Here is a 14,237-nt window from a genome sequence, read left to right on the forward strand (position 1 = left end):
TGATTTCAGTACAGTTTGGGCACTAATGGAATGTGGAAACAAGGAGTTACTGTACTGATCATATTTATGCAGGCAAGTGTCTTAAATACTACTAATTTTAGTAATGTTTTCCTTTAATTTTTAGAACAATTAATAAACTAGTTTGACATAACTGTGTAGAAATTTAATTTCTGTAGAAAAGTTTTCACTGTACATTTATCAGGAATGACTGAACAAGATATGGTTCTTTCTCCTAAAAAGGAGAGAATGAGATTTTTTTTTTTACAATTATGAAGGGGTTTTGCAGGACAGATATGGTAAAGGAAGGAAGAGTGACTACAGCTAAGGGCCATAATATCGTCACCAATTAAATCCAACTTGGAATTCAAGAGAAACATCTTTGCAAGAGTGGTTTGAAATTGGAACTCTACCATGTGAAATTCAAGTGAATATTTTGATGTATTTGAAGGAGAATTAGATAAAAAGCACAGAAAAGAACAGGTTATACTGAGGATATTAGATGAAGAGTGGAAATAGGACCTGATGGAACATATACTGGCACAAAAAAGGAGTACAAGTACTGTTTTACTATAAATTTACAATTTTCAAACTAGAACTTAATACCTTCACTTGCAAACACAATCATAGCATATGCAAGATAACTGCAAGCAAAGATCATATACATTATTTTATTAACGACTTAGATAATAGGATAGAAAGTCAGCCATCCAAAGTTGCTGAACACAATTTGGTGGCACAGCAGATAATGTAAATGACAGCATAAAATTGCAAAGGAATATTGACACTTGGAGAAGCAAAACTGACAGATGGACTTTAAAGTATGAAGTTATCCATTTTGGGTTTAAAAAAGTATAAATCAGCATATCTTCTAGATGCTATGAAGTTAAGTGCATGGATCTCTGAAATGCCAAAAACAAATGAAGACAATAATCAAGAAAACTCTAGAGGACAGGAGTACAAGAAGTCAAAGTCAAAACTGTGATTAGACCCCAGTTGGATTACTGTCAGATTAACTTTAAATCTGAAATGGATAACTTTTTGATAAGCACAGGTACCAAAGGAAGGTTTGGACCACAGATCAGCAAAGGTATAATAGGCTCAATGGCCATTCACGTTCCTATATCAGACAATAAACTGGTGTCTTAATCCTTTCAGGCAGTCCTGTGGTATTAAGTGAAAGTTTTGTGTAAATTACACATGTACTGAAACTTCAATGATCTGTGCAAGTTACACCAATATCAGACACATCGTACCAAAGCAAAACTGACGGAATGGAATCTCCTAAAATCTTATGAATTACTATAACAAAAAACACTGCAGTACACTGAACATTCAAAATAACTCACTTATTAGTTTGGGAATTATCCTAATGTCTTCACTCAGAGGAATGAGAAAATATTCAGATACATGTACTCATCAGCACTTTGACTCAACTATCTGATACATCTGAAAGAGAAATGTAAGCCCATTAGTGAGCAGAAAGAATTGCATTGCCGCATTAATTCTAAAAGAATCTTTGCTCCAAACGATGTTAATGTTTAAGTTTTTCTGTTAATATGCCATGTGATTTCAAAGTCGGCATGTGTTAATTCAGCAATGATTTGGTACAGACAGTTTTCATGGTCGTGATTTTTTTATATTATATACACCCGCACACACAATACTGTTTAGGAGGAGTTTGGTTCAAGTTTATATTAAAGTCTGAAATTGAAAAATACAAATTTAGAATCCAATGTTACCATCATGGTTAGCTTATAATGGGGCAGGATGTGCCAATGACAATTGAAACATGCAGGTAGAAACTTCAATCTAATTATTTAAAAAAATTTATTCATATAATGTGAACACTGGTGAGGCCAATAATTGTTGCTTCATCTCTAACTGCCTTCAAGAAAGCAGTGCTGAATCACTTTCTTGAACTGCTGGAGTTTACAACTGTAGTTTCGATACAACCGAGTAGCAAGAAGAGGGCACTCAAATCAGTCGCATTATAGTGGGTCAGGAAGCACACAGACCAGGTAAAGTGGTAAGATTTCCTTGCCTCGAAGGCATCAATTAACTAGATTCTTTTTACACCAGTAATGCTGGTTTACTTAATTAATTGAATATAAATTCTCAATTTGTGGTGCATTAGTTGTCTAAAACACAAGTTAGTTGCGTTCAAAGTAGTATATACAGGAAGATTTGGAATGACAATTTCTTGTTCCAGATGGACATGAATATGGAATTGTTCATGACACTTACAGTTTCAAGGCTAAACCCAAAATATATCAAAGTATTAGACTGCAGGATGGAGAATACACCATTTACAAAAAAAACCTGATTAGCTCAACGACTTAAGTTTAGTATTTGCATTTTAAGAAAAAGTGATTATTTAACAATTTTAAAGCTTTGTAACAAAATAACTTACTGGGAAGTCTGAGCAGTCACAAATTGCAAAAACCGATCTTTTGCTCAAATTACATCAGTTTGTTGAACAGAAGTCATGTTATCCATTGTTGCTAAACTCACTGTTAGAAGTTGGCTTTTGTAAATAATTGGTTTGCAATGCAGAGAACCAATGTGACAACAACTTTTAACAAAATGTTTAAGCTTTATTTTGACCATTGCTATAGTCAGAATAATGTAAAATTGAAGTTAACTAATTGTTTCTGCTAGTCTAACACTTCACTGAATGTCAACTATGTAGGCAATGTTACTTGTACAGCTATTACCAGCCTCAATTACAATGATACAATAGGGTGATGTACTTAATAAAAGGGAGAAAAGGAAAACAATGATTCTTAATTTGGCTATACAAAGCAAAAGGTCTAGTCAAACACTTGCCAGACAGAACCAGATAATTCTACATGGATGTAATTTAAAAAAAAAATCACAAAAGGCATCTGTACAATACCAAGGAGAATGAAAAGCCTTCAGCACAATTGGTGCTTGCAAGGAGTTCAGATTTCACATTTTATAACATGCACAAAGGGTGAGTCATTCTGAAATTCAACACTAAAATATTTTAAAGCAATGAAAATAAAGTTAATATAACCACAATAAATATCGTGCAATTCCTACATTAAAGAAACTTACAAATTGCAAAAATGGCAATCACGCCAAGATGAAGTAAAGCAATTAAAAGTTAGTTCTAGCTTTAATTGAGTGCAATTCTGGTTGAGAAATTCTACATTCCTCAGTTGCCCTTAATCTTGCAAGCGTTAACATTTGTTCCTTTTAGAAGTGAGAACTGTCAGATCTAGACTTCTGTTACAGTGCATTGTCCATCAGGTTGCTGCTCCCTGCCTCTGATGCTGCTGCTCGGCCCTTCTGCTGGAGATGGCTCCTCTCCTGGTATCTCATTATTCAGATAAGCAAGTCTTTGCCTGTTGTGGTTGGAAGTTGGAGACTCATGATGCTGACTGGTGTTCTCATCCTCTGTATCAGAACTTGTTGCAGACTCAGTGTTATCATAAGACATACTGGCTGCATGCTGTGCAGTTGAAACTCTACTTACAGAAGCTACATATTGCTCTTCGCCTTCTCCCCTATGACTCCTGGTCAAGTTTTGGCCACTTATTTGCAACTGTGCAAGGGAGTTCACAAGCAAAACATTTGCATCTGGTGAAGGAGTTATTGGACTTACTGGCTGATCAACTAATGAAGTTGCTTGTCTAACTGTCGGCCTCATAATGGGAGCAGTAGGCTGTATGGATACAGATCCAGCATTAGCAAGACTAACTGCTCCATCTGCTGAATTATCTCTTTCTGAAGTTAATCCACTAGAATCGCAGTCTAAACGAAGACCCGCCACTCCCTTCTTGGGAATATCTGCTATGTCTCGTTTCATCTTTCTGCGGCGACCATGCTCATTACGTCTAAACTGAATCATGTTCTCCAGGTCCGCAACATACAAATACCCAGCAATGAGCATTTCAATTGTCTTTTTGCCTTTCAAATGAGCATCTTCCAGCTCTATACTTGTGCGTTCATCGTATTGCCACCAGCCATTTGTGCCTTCATAGTACCAAGCATACTCCCCATTTCCTCGGCTTGCTGCTTTGAGCTCTTCAGGGGACAGCAAAGCTGGTTTGTCTAGAAACTCCTCAGGAATTTCCTGACGACACAGTGCACACCGTCTGCTTTGCCAAGATGCTCCTTTCACACACAAGAAACAAAAGATATGTTTGCATGGCAGTTTAACAGGATGAACACAAGTCTGAAGACAGATAGCACATTCCGGTACAGTCAGAGAAGGTGCTATGTTTGAGCAAGACTCATTTAACTTCCTTCCTCCTGGAATCATGTTTGATGCATGATCGACATCCCCACAGCCAGCCATTCTAAGAAGGAGAATAAAGATTTTGTATCAGCAATGTTAATATAAAACAAACACAGAAGGGAAAGGGCTTCCTCTGTCAGCTAAGTCAAAAAGCGCATACAGTACTCCAAACAGTTTGCAGAAAGTCTTGCCAAAACTAGAGAAGACCATAGGAGGAATAGTGAAAACAGTTTTGGGCCCCTTATCTAAGGAAAGATATAATGGTATTGGAGGCAGTTTAAAGAAGGTTCACGAGGTTAATCGCAGGTATGGTGGGACGGTCTTAAAAGGAGAGGTTGAGCAGATCAGACTTGTACTCATTGGAGTTTAGAAATAGGAGTGCAATGTTATTGAAATATAGATTTTTTAGGAACTTGACAGGGTACATGTTGCCACCACCTCAGAGGGCTGTAGAGGCTATTAAGTATTTTCAATTCCAGACTGAAGAATGTCACATTTAAAGTTTAAGTGCATTTTCATTAATATTCCCAATAGCAGTCTCACATTCATTACATTTCAGCTACAGATATTATCGCTTTCATACGAAGGCTTTGGGAACAAAACATTGAAGCTTGTCTCCATACTTTAACTTGCTGCATAACAGTAATAGTATTACTATAATAGTACATTTACTTTTGTGGTAAACAGGTCTCTCATCTTTCAAACCTCAAGTTTCAAATAGTTCCTTCCATCATATTGGTCCTGTGAACTTCACTTCCAATACAGTTCATAAAGATGCAAGCTGAAATTGGTCAGTAAAGTGTGTGTCAACAGGACTCAAATAAAAAAAATTTAAAACATACTCGATAGTCTTCTAAGGCATGTCGATGTGAGCATTCCAATCCATGACTTTTAAAAGAATCTTCTTGTTACTGAGGATAGAGGTGATAGTTTCTTGATAGATAGTTGCATTAGCTACAACTTGTTTCAAGCTTCAGTTGTCTGGGAAGTACAGCCCAGTTTCAGATGCAGTCTTGCAACTTTTTAAATCTTAACATTTCAGCACAGGGAATGGATCAATTATTTACTTACAAAAAATATTTTTTGATCAAGGAAAATAGGAAAAATTGCTTTAAAAATGTTTATAATATTCATGAACGATCGCCAGTTCATATATACCTAAATCACTGTACTATTTTGCTTTTAACAGAACATTTACTAAAATGAAAAAGACAAGCTGGCAATTCATCAAGGAGTTCTTTTTGAACTGTGTTAACAATGAGAGCACACACTGAAAATTCCAGCAAACTGCACATCTTTTTTCCTAAAATGCATTCATTGGATATGGACTTTGTTGGTTGGGCCAATATTTACTGTGGAGAAAGTGAGGACTGCAGATTCTGGAGATCAGAATCAAAGAGAGTGGTGCTGGAGACGTACAGACTGTCTGGCAGCATCCGAGGAGCAGCAGAGTCAACATTTCAAGCATAAGCTCTTCATCAGGAATTTTCCTGATGAAGAGCTTAGGCTAAAACGTTGACTCTGCTGCTCCTCAGATGCTACTTGACCAAACGTGCTTTTCCAGCACCACACATTTTGAACCCCATTATTTATTGCTATCTCTATTTATTTTCAACAAGTGGTAATGAGTTGCTTTCTTCAACTGCTGCATTATAGGTTGGTAGAGCCACACTGCTATTATGGAGAGAGTTCCAAGATTTTGACCCAACAACAGTGAAGGAACAGTTGCCAAGTCAGTATGGGAGGGGAACTTGCAGGTAGTGGTGTTTCCATATATCTGTTGTCCTTGACTTTTGGGATGGTAGTGGTCATGGTTTCAGAAGGTGCTGTTTATGCAGCTTCTGAACTTTTGCAGTGCATCTTCAGTGTTGTTGAAACTGCACTCATCCAGGGCAAGTGGGGACTATTTAATCACACTCCTACTTGTACCTTGTAGAGGTGGATTAATTTGGGGAGTCAAGGACCAAGATACTGCAAGAATCCTAGCCTCTAACCTGTTCTTCCATCCATAGCATTTATATGGCTAGTCCTGTTCAGTTTCTGGTCAATGATAATGTCAATAGTTTTCCATCCATCATTTTAAATGGTCAGAAGTTATGTATATTGAAAAGCAAAATTTATTACTTGGTGCACGAGGTCCGTGAGGCTAATACCAGGGATGAAAAAAATTCTCATCGAAGCTTTCATTAAACATAGATCAAAATTCTTTTAGTAAAAAGAAATCGATTAAAATATATACAATATTCCCCATTAGATTAGATTAGATTACTTACAGTGTGGAAACAGGCCCTTCGGCCCAACAAGTCCACACCGACCTGCAACCCACCCAGACCCATTCCCCTACACCTAACACTATGGGCAATTTAGCGTGGCCAATTCACCTAACCATCTTGCATTGCATTCATAACATACATTGTAGTCCCAAAATTATGCTTTGGGATCCCAGGTACAATTTTGTATCAGTTCATCAGAAACTATTCTCTTTGTTACATTAACTGAGACATTGCCTATATTAAAATAAATAAGTAAATTCCACCAATAGAATAGAAGTGGAGTTTGGATGAATGCATTGGGTATTACGCTGGTATCCACAACAATTTTTGTATCTAGAATTTCTTTCACGGAATAAATATTTTTAAAATAATATTCAAATTCTTCATTCTAATGTTTCTTTTGGAAAACACAATTTAAATCTCTTTCCCATAACTTCTGCATTAAAGACAATTTTGTAACGACTTAAGGATGACTCAGCAAATTAATTGAACGCATTATGGATATAAAAGGACAAATAAATTACTTATGTTACACTGAATGAAGAAATTCAAGAACGAGTTGGGTTTTTTGATGAAGGAAGCAATCAAGCGTTATGACAGGCAGACTACAGCACTACCTTCCTTGCTGGATGTAATAATTTATGCTTCAATCTTATAGATTCTTGCACTTCATCACAGAACACAGGAGATCATTCAGCCCAGTGCGCCAATGCTGGCTCTCTGGACAACTTTTTGTTTTCAAACAACGACCTAATCCCCTTTGAGAAGTCTCAATGGACCTTGCCTTCACCACACTCTTAGGTACTCAAGATCCTAACCACTTGATGGTTGAAAAGGTTTGTCCTTATATTATTGCTTCTTTTACCAATTATCTTAGATTTGTGTGCACTGGTTTTCAAGTTTCCACCAGTGGGAACAACTTCTCCAAAGTCCACATTGTTTAAGACCCTCATGATTTTGGATCTTTTATAAAATCTCCTCTCCAAGGAGGATCACCTCAACCTTTCTAATCTTTCAACATAACTAAAGTTCCCCAACCCTGAGACCAGGATAGAATATTTAGTACCAGACTCAAATATCAATTTGTCATACCAGTGGGAACAGAATTCAATGTACAAAAATATTTAAACATACTAACAGAACTGTGGATCCAGTTACAGATTCTTGCTGCAAGTTCCTGCAGAGATCAATGGCATCAAAGATGTTGCTAAACCTCCCCAAACGTCTGACTCCGCAGACTCTCTAAAAATATGAAAAAAAAAAGGCAAGTTAGAAGAAAATCATATAATTTAATGTAACAAAGATATTTACAGACTATTTTGTTTGTTATTATACACCTGGAACAGATAGCTGCTATGACGATTGACTTTATCATTAACTCAAAAAAAAGTGCAAGAGAACTTGATTATAAAGGAGAAACCTACTGAGAAAAAAGGCAATTTGGCTAAGGTGCTGTAACTTACATATGGTTAAAAGTTCTAGTTTTCGTCACATCAAATTCCAATTGCCATCGCTCTGTCCTCTCTAATTTCTAGTCATTTCCATCATATATACCCAAACACAGGCATTTATAACAAAGACCATATCCGAGGAAGATTGCTCAGAGTTCAGACAGAGAGAAAAAATACACCAATACTTCTCATCCTTTTCATCAAATCCCTGTACATCTTAAACTCCTCTCTATCATTTCACAGTCCTATTACCACATCCCTAGTTTCCCCCCAATCTTCATGACTACTATCAATCCCTTCTTGCCATTTTCTTACCTTTGGCACCCACCTGGGCCTTCAGCTGCTCATGGGGATTTGCTCTTTCAACCTGTCTATTTTCTTTGGCCCCTTTAATAACCTTTTTAAAATTCACCTCTTTGACTAAAAGCCTTCAGCTTCTCTGGTTAATCATCTGGCTTTTCTTCACACCTGTGAAGCACCTTTCATAACTTTTGATGTTTTTAATATATAACGCAGGTAAGTAAACAATAAAACTATAAAAAGTAATATAACTTCTCATTAGAAGGGAAGTGAATGCTTTAAGTCACTTAGCATTTTAGGTCTAATTTAGTTAGCATACAACAAGTATATTAGGATTGGCTCTAGATTCTAGCCCAATGTATCAAGAGTCACATTGGTCAGTATCTCATACGTTTTATTAAGGCTTGAGTTATAACATGCAATTCTGCTTTTAGCGTGCTATTATTAGGGACAACCTGAAAGAAAGGTTGTACACGAATCCTGTTTTATATAAAATTAACTGTCATCACGTTCTGATCAGTCAGTTGCACCAGTTTACTACTTTACATACATATAATTTTTCAATTGACATTTCTTAAAACCTAAAAGCCAAAATTTCTCCAGTCTTTCTTCATCACTGACTCAGTCCTCCATTACTATGAATCAGCCATGCAGCTCTTCTCTACGTATTCTGGCATCTGAAGTTCTTTACACCTCAGTGACCAGGTATATGTAGTATTCAAAGTATGATCTGCTCAGTCTAATAGATAGTTCAAGCATGGCATCCTCTGCCTTTTAAGCTATTGTTTTGGCAGTATAATTCAGTAATGTATTAGCATTTTCTGTAGAAAGAACTCTCAGTGCCACATTTCAATAATCTTTATTCATGTTCTCAATACTTTCTTCAGACGTTTACACGTCAGAAATTGCTATCGGCAAACCATAAAGGTGAACAATTAATCTATTTATCTTTGAAGCAAGCATCATAAATATTAGACAAAAACAACACCAGGTTAAATAGGTGTTGCTCACACTGGAAAACTATTTGATTGTGGTGTTTTCCAGCAGTCAGTGCTCTTCCTTGTTTATTCTCCATAGTTACAGTGTATACAGACCTAGAACATGGGTAACAAATTCATAAAATGTATTGAGGGCAGAAAAAGAGAAAGTTTGACAATCAATGAGGAGTACTGAAAACAACTTCAGAAAAACAGTAGAATTATCAGATAGGTAAGGATAATGTAGGTAAGTGTGACATTTTAGGGGAAGAACAAGTACAGGTAGCCCCTGCCATCCGAAAGTAGAGCGTTCCCAGGAAACTTTTCACAAGCTGAAAATGGCATAAGGCGAAGCTGCATGATTCATACGGGAACAGTATTGCCGTTTTCGTAAAAGCAAAAATCCTCTTCGGATTCGCAAAAACAGGCACTAATGTAGATCTTTCGTAAAAGCAAAATTGCATAAAGCGACTGTTCGAAAAGCAGGGGGTACCTGTAAAGGACGAAAAGACAACTAAAGATCTGCATGACCAAGAGTTCAAATTGAACAGGTTACAGAGATCAGGGACTTAACTCTATTTAACCTGGAATGTGATGGAATACTCTACACTTATTTGGAAATGTACACCTGTAAAATCACTTAAGAAGCTCAACACCACCCAGAACAAAGCAGTTTTCTTGATCTGCAGCTGATTAACCATGTAAAACATTTATTCCCTCCACTGAGTGAACAGAACAACGACGGTTTGTAAGCTTGACACCCTCGAAGGAAAAGGACAACAGATACAATGCAAACACTACTTCTAAGGCTCCCTAAGCAAAGCTACAAAATCATGCAAGAGGACATATCCTTCAAAATATAGGCAGATTATAGTAATTATGGTATATCATTAATTCACAAGGCACTGAATGAAACACACAAAATGTAAGAATAATACTGATATACAGATGGGTGTAAATTTACTGTGAACGCAAAATCAGCCTGTGGAGTCTATACCATGATGTCCTTCAAAGGAAATCAATGCTAGCAAACAAATCTCAGCGCTGCCAATTCAGGAAAATATCTCAAATGCAAATCCATTACATGCAATGTTGCAACCAAAAATATGGTTATCTAGTCACATTTCCTTTTATGCCTACAGTCACAAGAAAAAAATGCTTAAAGTTGAAAGAACGTCCTCACAGGATTTCATAAAGAAAAATAATTATTTTGTTTTGATAATTTTTGGTGTGACCTCTACAGATGGAAACAAGAACAATCAAATGATGTGTGGAAGAAAGCAGTGGCACACCATCATTTGTTCACACAACTCTCTGTAAGAAATATACCTGATCCTGCATCTAGTAAAAAGACTGAAACAGACAGATCCCCATTAGGGAGGGAATAATTAACAATTCATATATTTCTATCTTTAATTATATATCTTATATCTAGTGCATCAGGTTTCCCATGTGTTTTAGGAGAAAGTGAGGACTGCAGATGCTGGAGATCAGAGCTGGAAATGTGTTGCTGGAAAAGCACAGCAGGTCAGGCAGCATCCAAGGAGCAGGAGAATCGACGTTTCCTGAAGAAGGGCTCATGCCCGAAACGTCGATTCTCCTTCTCCTTGGATGCTGCCTGACCTGCTGCGCTTTTCCAGCAACACATTTTCAGCTTCCCGTGTGTTTTATCTGGATAATATGTAGAAATACTTAATGATAGGTTCAGATTGCAATTCTCAGCATAGCAACAAGTTGCACTTATAGCATCACAAAATGCTCAACTATATTATAAACCTCCCAAGACTAACCAGCACTGCAGGGTCATCTTCAGTATATGGCTAAAAATATAATTTTTTTTTAAAACCCACTAAGTCATCCAAATTAACTTAATTTTAACATTTTGATCTTAAATTTTTTCTTTGTTCTTTCGGAGCCCTGATTTTAAGAAATTCAGAACTAGTTTGCTCACACTCCCTTTGGATATTTGCTACCCAATTTTAGCCTACAACTGCCTTAATCTTTTGTTTCCTCTGCCCATCACCAGAAAATACAAATCTGAGCAGCTCATTCCCAACAATAGCATGTACTCTGCAAAGAAAAACAATTAGAAAAAGACAAAAAAAAACAAGAGGAGAACAATGAGAATAAAAACAGAACAAAGATCAAGATTAAAATAAAATCTAAAATTTAGTCTCGTGCGTTTTGTCCTCTATTTTTACAGCTATGGTCAGATATATGCTTGTTGCTGTGCCTTCCACATTCCTGCTTACTGCTTTCCCATTTTCTAAGGCAGTCATTTAGGTAGCCTTAAGTGCCAGCTTGCGTGTAGCAAGGTACATGCACATCAAACCACAAAGGGAACATGATCGTTACTATTTTTCCATTATTTCTGCAAAATGAACACTGGAGGGGGGAAAGAAATGCCTTGTTAGTTTGTAACATTTAATATTCAAAAATTCTGCAAGGAAAAATCCAGAAACCTTTTCTTCAAGTATGTACTGTACTTCTCCCACATGCACAAAAAAGTTTTAAACATCAATTTGCAACATTTCTTTATAATAGCAGATTTCTGTGGCTTACAACGACCAGATCCAAGATCCTAATAGGACACATCACTTTTAAATGCTATTTAGGGCCAGAAGGAGTTTCAATTGGGACATCTTGGGATGGGAAAGAAAGGGAGTTTTGTTCCATCTGAATGGCAGATTCCCAATCAGAAAACTCACACTTCAGATGTTGGACTCTAAAGTTCCTTAATTAGGAGTGATCTGAACAGGTGGGAACATACTGCGGAGTTTACATTACAGCATTTTGAGGAGAAACTATATTTAGCTCCACAAAAAAGGGCTGGCAAGTGACAATCTCAATCAAGTATGAAGTTTTGTTTAATCTCAAAACATTTTATGCTCCCTAAAACCTTGCTCCCTAATCCCTAATCAAAGGATTAATACATTTTCAACATAATTCTTTTCTAATACGCATCTTGTTTTCCAGTTAAACAAATAGAGGGAAAAGAGAAAAAAAAGCAGATTTCAAATTTTTCACCCCAATTCTTCAGTCAAGCTCTATTGACTTTGTGGACTCATGCTGTAAAAATACTACACAACGAGAATTTTTTTTAGGAAAGGCCTGTACATAGCAACGAAATCGAAATTCGTGCAAGGCCCAAAGTGGGAGCTGAATATAGTAGTAAGGAGCAAGCAGTTTGAAAGCCTGCAGATACACAGGACCAAACAGGCCTGCAGGGAACAGAACGGAGATTTCATTTTATTCCTATGAAGTTATTCACAATAATAAGACAAGAATGCAAATTAACGGGGAAAGTTTACTCACCAACAACCATACCCCGTCAACGAAAAAAAAATCTAGCGTTTCATAAATAAACCTGACGAGGACAACGAAATACATTTGCAGAATACGGACATTTTTTTTACTAAGCCGAAACACATGCTTATTATTTTTGGTTGAAGAAGATCCGACGACGAAACCAAGGCGAACCGCTGGTAAGAGGAAAAGTGCAAGGTTGGGGTTGGGGTTGGGGTTGGGGTTGGGGAGCTTTCAGTGGAGAGAGGGGATTGCACAGGGAAGGGTGACGGTCTCTCCGCAAACAGCAGCCCGATTGCCCACGCGCACCAAACGGGAACACTGTACCGCCGTTCGAGTGGAACGCGGGGCCCGAGCGACACAATCAGCACCGAACGCAGCCGTCACCACAGCGCCCGAGCGAGGCCGATTGTTCCTTTGTCAGGCAACAAACCCACGGGGTTCGGAGGCCAATGTCTGGGGGTTCCAGGTCACCAAAGGTTCCTGCCTTTACCCGCCTAACCGCTGTCACCAAAACACTCACCAAAACGCCAGGGGGGGGCGGAGGGATTAAAAAAAAACAAAAACAAATACAGTTTCTCAGGCCCCAGCTGAGCTCAGCGTCTCCACCGCCGTCGCCGCGCACCTCGACACGCGCAACTTCCAAACGTCAGCTCGACGGAGCGTGTTGACGCCAGGCCGCGCAGTCACCCGAAGGAGCAGCTGCCCCAGGCACCTGGAGCTGGAGCTGGAGCTTGGGCTGGGGGGCGGCGCCCGACTGTCAATCGGCTGCACAGCTGGATCCTGGCCGCAGATGTGTCGTAGGTCTTATTTTGGAAGGCAAATCACGAAACTCAAGTTTGCTCATGTTTTGTTGTTGATGAGAGTAACCTTGTTCATGCCGCTTACGTGGACTTCCAAGGCATTTTTTTTAACTTGATAAAATGCGGCACCAGATTTGTGAGCAAAGTTATAGTGAGCTCGTAATAAAAGTGACAGTAACAATATGGATACATGATTGGCTAGGTAACAAAAACATGTCTTGGCCAATGGTCTCCTAAGTGTACTGCCTGAGAGTTTGGTGGAGTCAGTATTAATCGGTGAATTCATCAGGGAATTAGACTGTAATTTGCAAGAATTAATATGTTGGGTTGTCTCGAAAGGCAGGAAAATGGTACTAAGTGCTCATTCAATGAGATAGTGCCTCTTTTTTGCATTGAATAATCCTGAGGTTCTGTTGTAGCCTCTGGTACTCAATCTTTCCATGGACGCGAACAGTTTTGGAAGGGTGCAGAAAAGATCGATAAGGATGTTGACGGGATTGGAGGGTTTGAGCGAGAGGGACAGGCTGAATAAATTGGGGCTAGTTTTCCTGGAGCTCAAGAGATTGAGCTGCTGACCTTATAGAGGTTTATAAAATTGTGAGGGTCACGGATAGAGTGAACAGCCAAATTCTTTTTCCCAGGGCAAGGGAGTCCAAGACTAGAGGACTTGGATTTAAGGTAAGAAGGGAAAAATGGAAAGGGGACTGAAGAGGCAACTTTTTTTTTACAGTGAAGGTGGTATGTGTGTGGAATGAGCTTCTAGAGAAAGTTTTGGAGGCTTGTGCAATTACAACGTTTAAAAGACATCTGGATGGTTATATGAATAGGAAGGGTTTAGAGGGATATGGGCCAAATGCTGGCTA

General features: G+C 38.1%; 1 protein-coding gene across 4 annotated transcripts; it reads right to left on the reverse strand.

Moving 5' to 3' along the window:
• Nucleotides 1–546: 546 nt before the first annotated feature.
• On the reverse strand, nt 547–13,118 carry rnf146 (ring finger protein 146). 4 transcript variants are annotated; one of them, XM_043683821.2, is made up of 3 exons: nt 13,095–13,118; nt 7,676–7,779; nt 547–4,325 (listed from the first exon to the last, which is right to left on the reverse strand). In XM_043683821.2, exon 3 carries the CDS (start codon nt 4,322–4,324, stop codon nt 3,242–3,244), a length of 1,083 nt encoding a protein of 360 aa, XP_043539756.1. In that variant the 5' UTR covers nt 4,325; nt 7,676–7,779; nt 13,095–13,118; the 3' UTR covers nt 547–3,241. The 4 variants fall into 4 exon arrangements, with proteins under 4 accessions (XP_043539756.1, XP_043539738.1, XP_043539748.1 ...); XM_043683803.2 differs by lacking the exon at nt 13,095–13,118 and adding an exon at nt 12,581–13,048; XM_043683813.2 differs by lacking the exon at nt 13,095–13,118 and adding an exon at nt 12,899–13,025 and having other exon boundaries at nt 7,672–7,779.
• Between the last annotated feature and the right edge of the window lie 1,119 nt (nt 13,119–14,237).

The sequence above is a fragment of the Chiloscyllium plagiosum genome, unplaced genomic scaffold (genome assembly GCF_037043375.1).
Source record: "Chiloscyllium plagiosum isolate Xiang-an unplaced genomic scaffold, Cpla_swu_hap1 HiC_scaffold_3, whole genome shotgun sequence".
Taxonomy (NCBI): Eukaryota; Metazoa; Chordata; class Chondrichthyes; order Orectolobiformes; family Hemiscylliidae; genus Chiloscyllium; species Chiloscyllium plagiosum.

Bases quoted from the DNA above. Each gene is read 5' to 3' on its own strand.
- rnf146 (XM_043683803.2), bottom strand. From the start codon at position 12,655: ATGTATTTCGTTGTCCTCGTCAGGTTTATTTATGAAACGCTAGATTTT. The intron at 7,780-12,580 runs GTGAGTAAACTT...TCATATTTTTAG, and splicing joins TTGACGGGGTATGGTTGTTG to AGAGTCTGCGGAGTCAGACG. The intron at 4,326-7,675 runs GTTAGTATGTTT...TCTCCTTCTTAG, and splicing joins GTAACTGGATCCACAGTTCT to AATGGCTGGCTGTGGGGATG.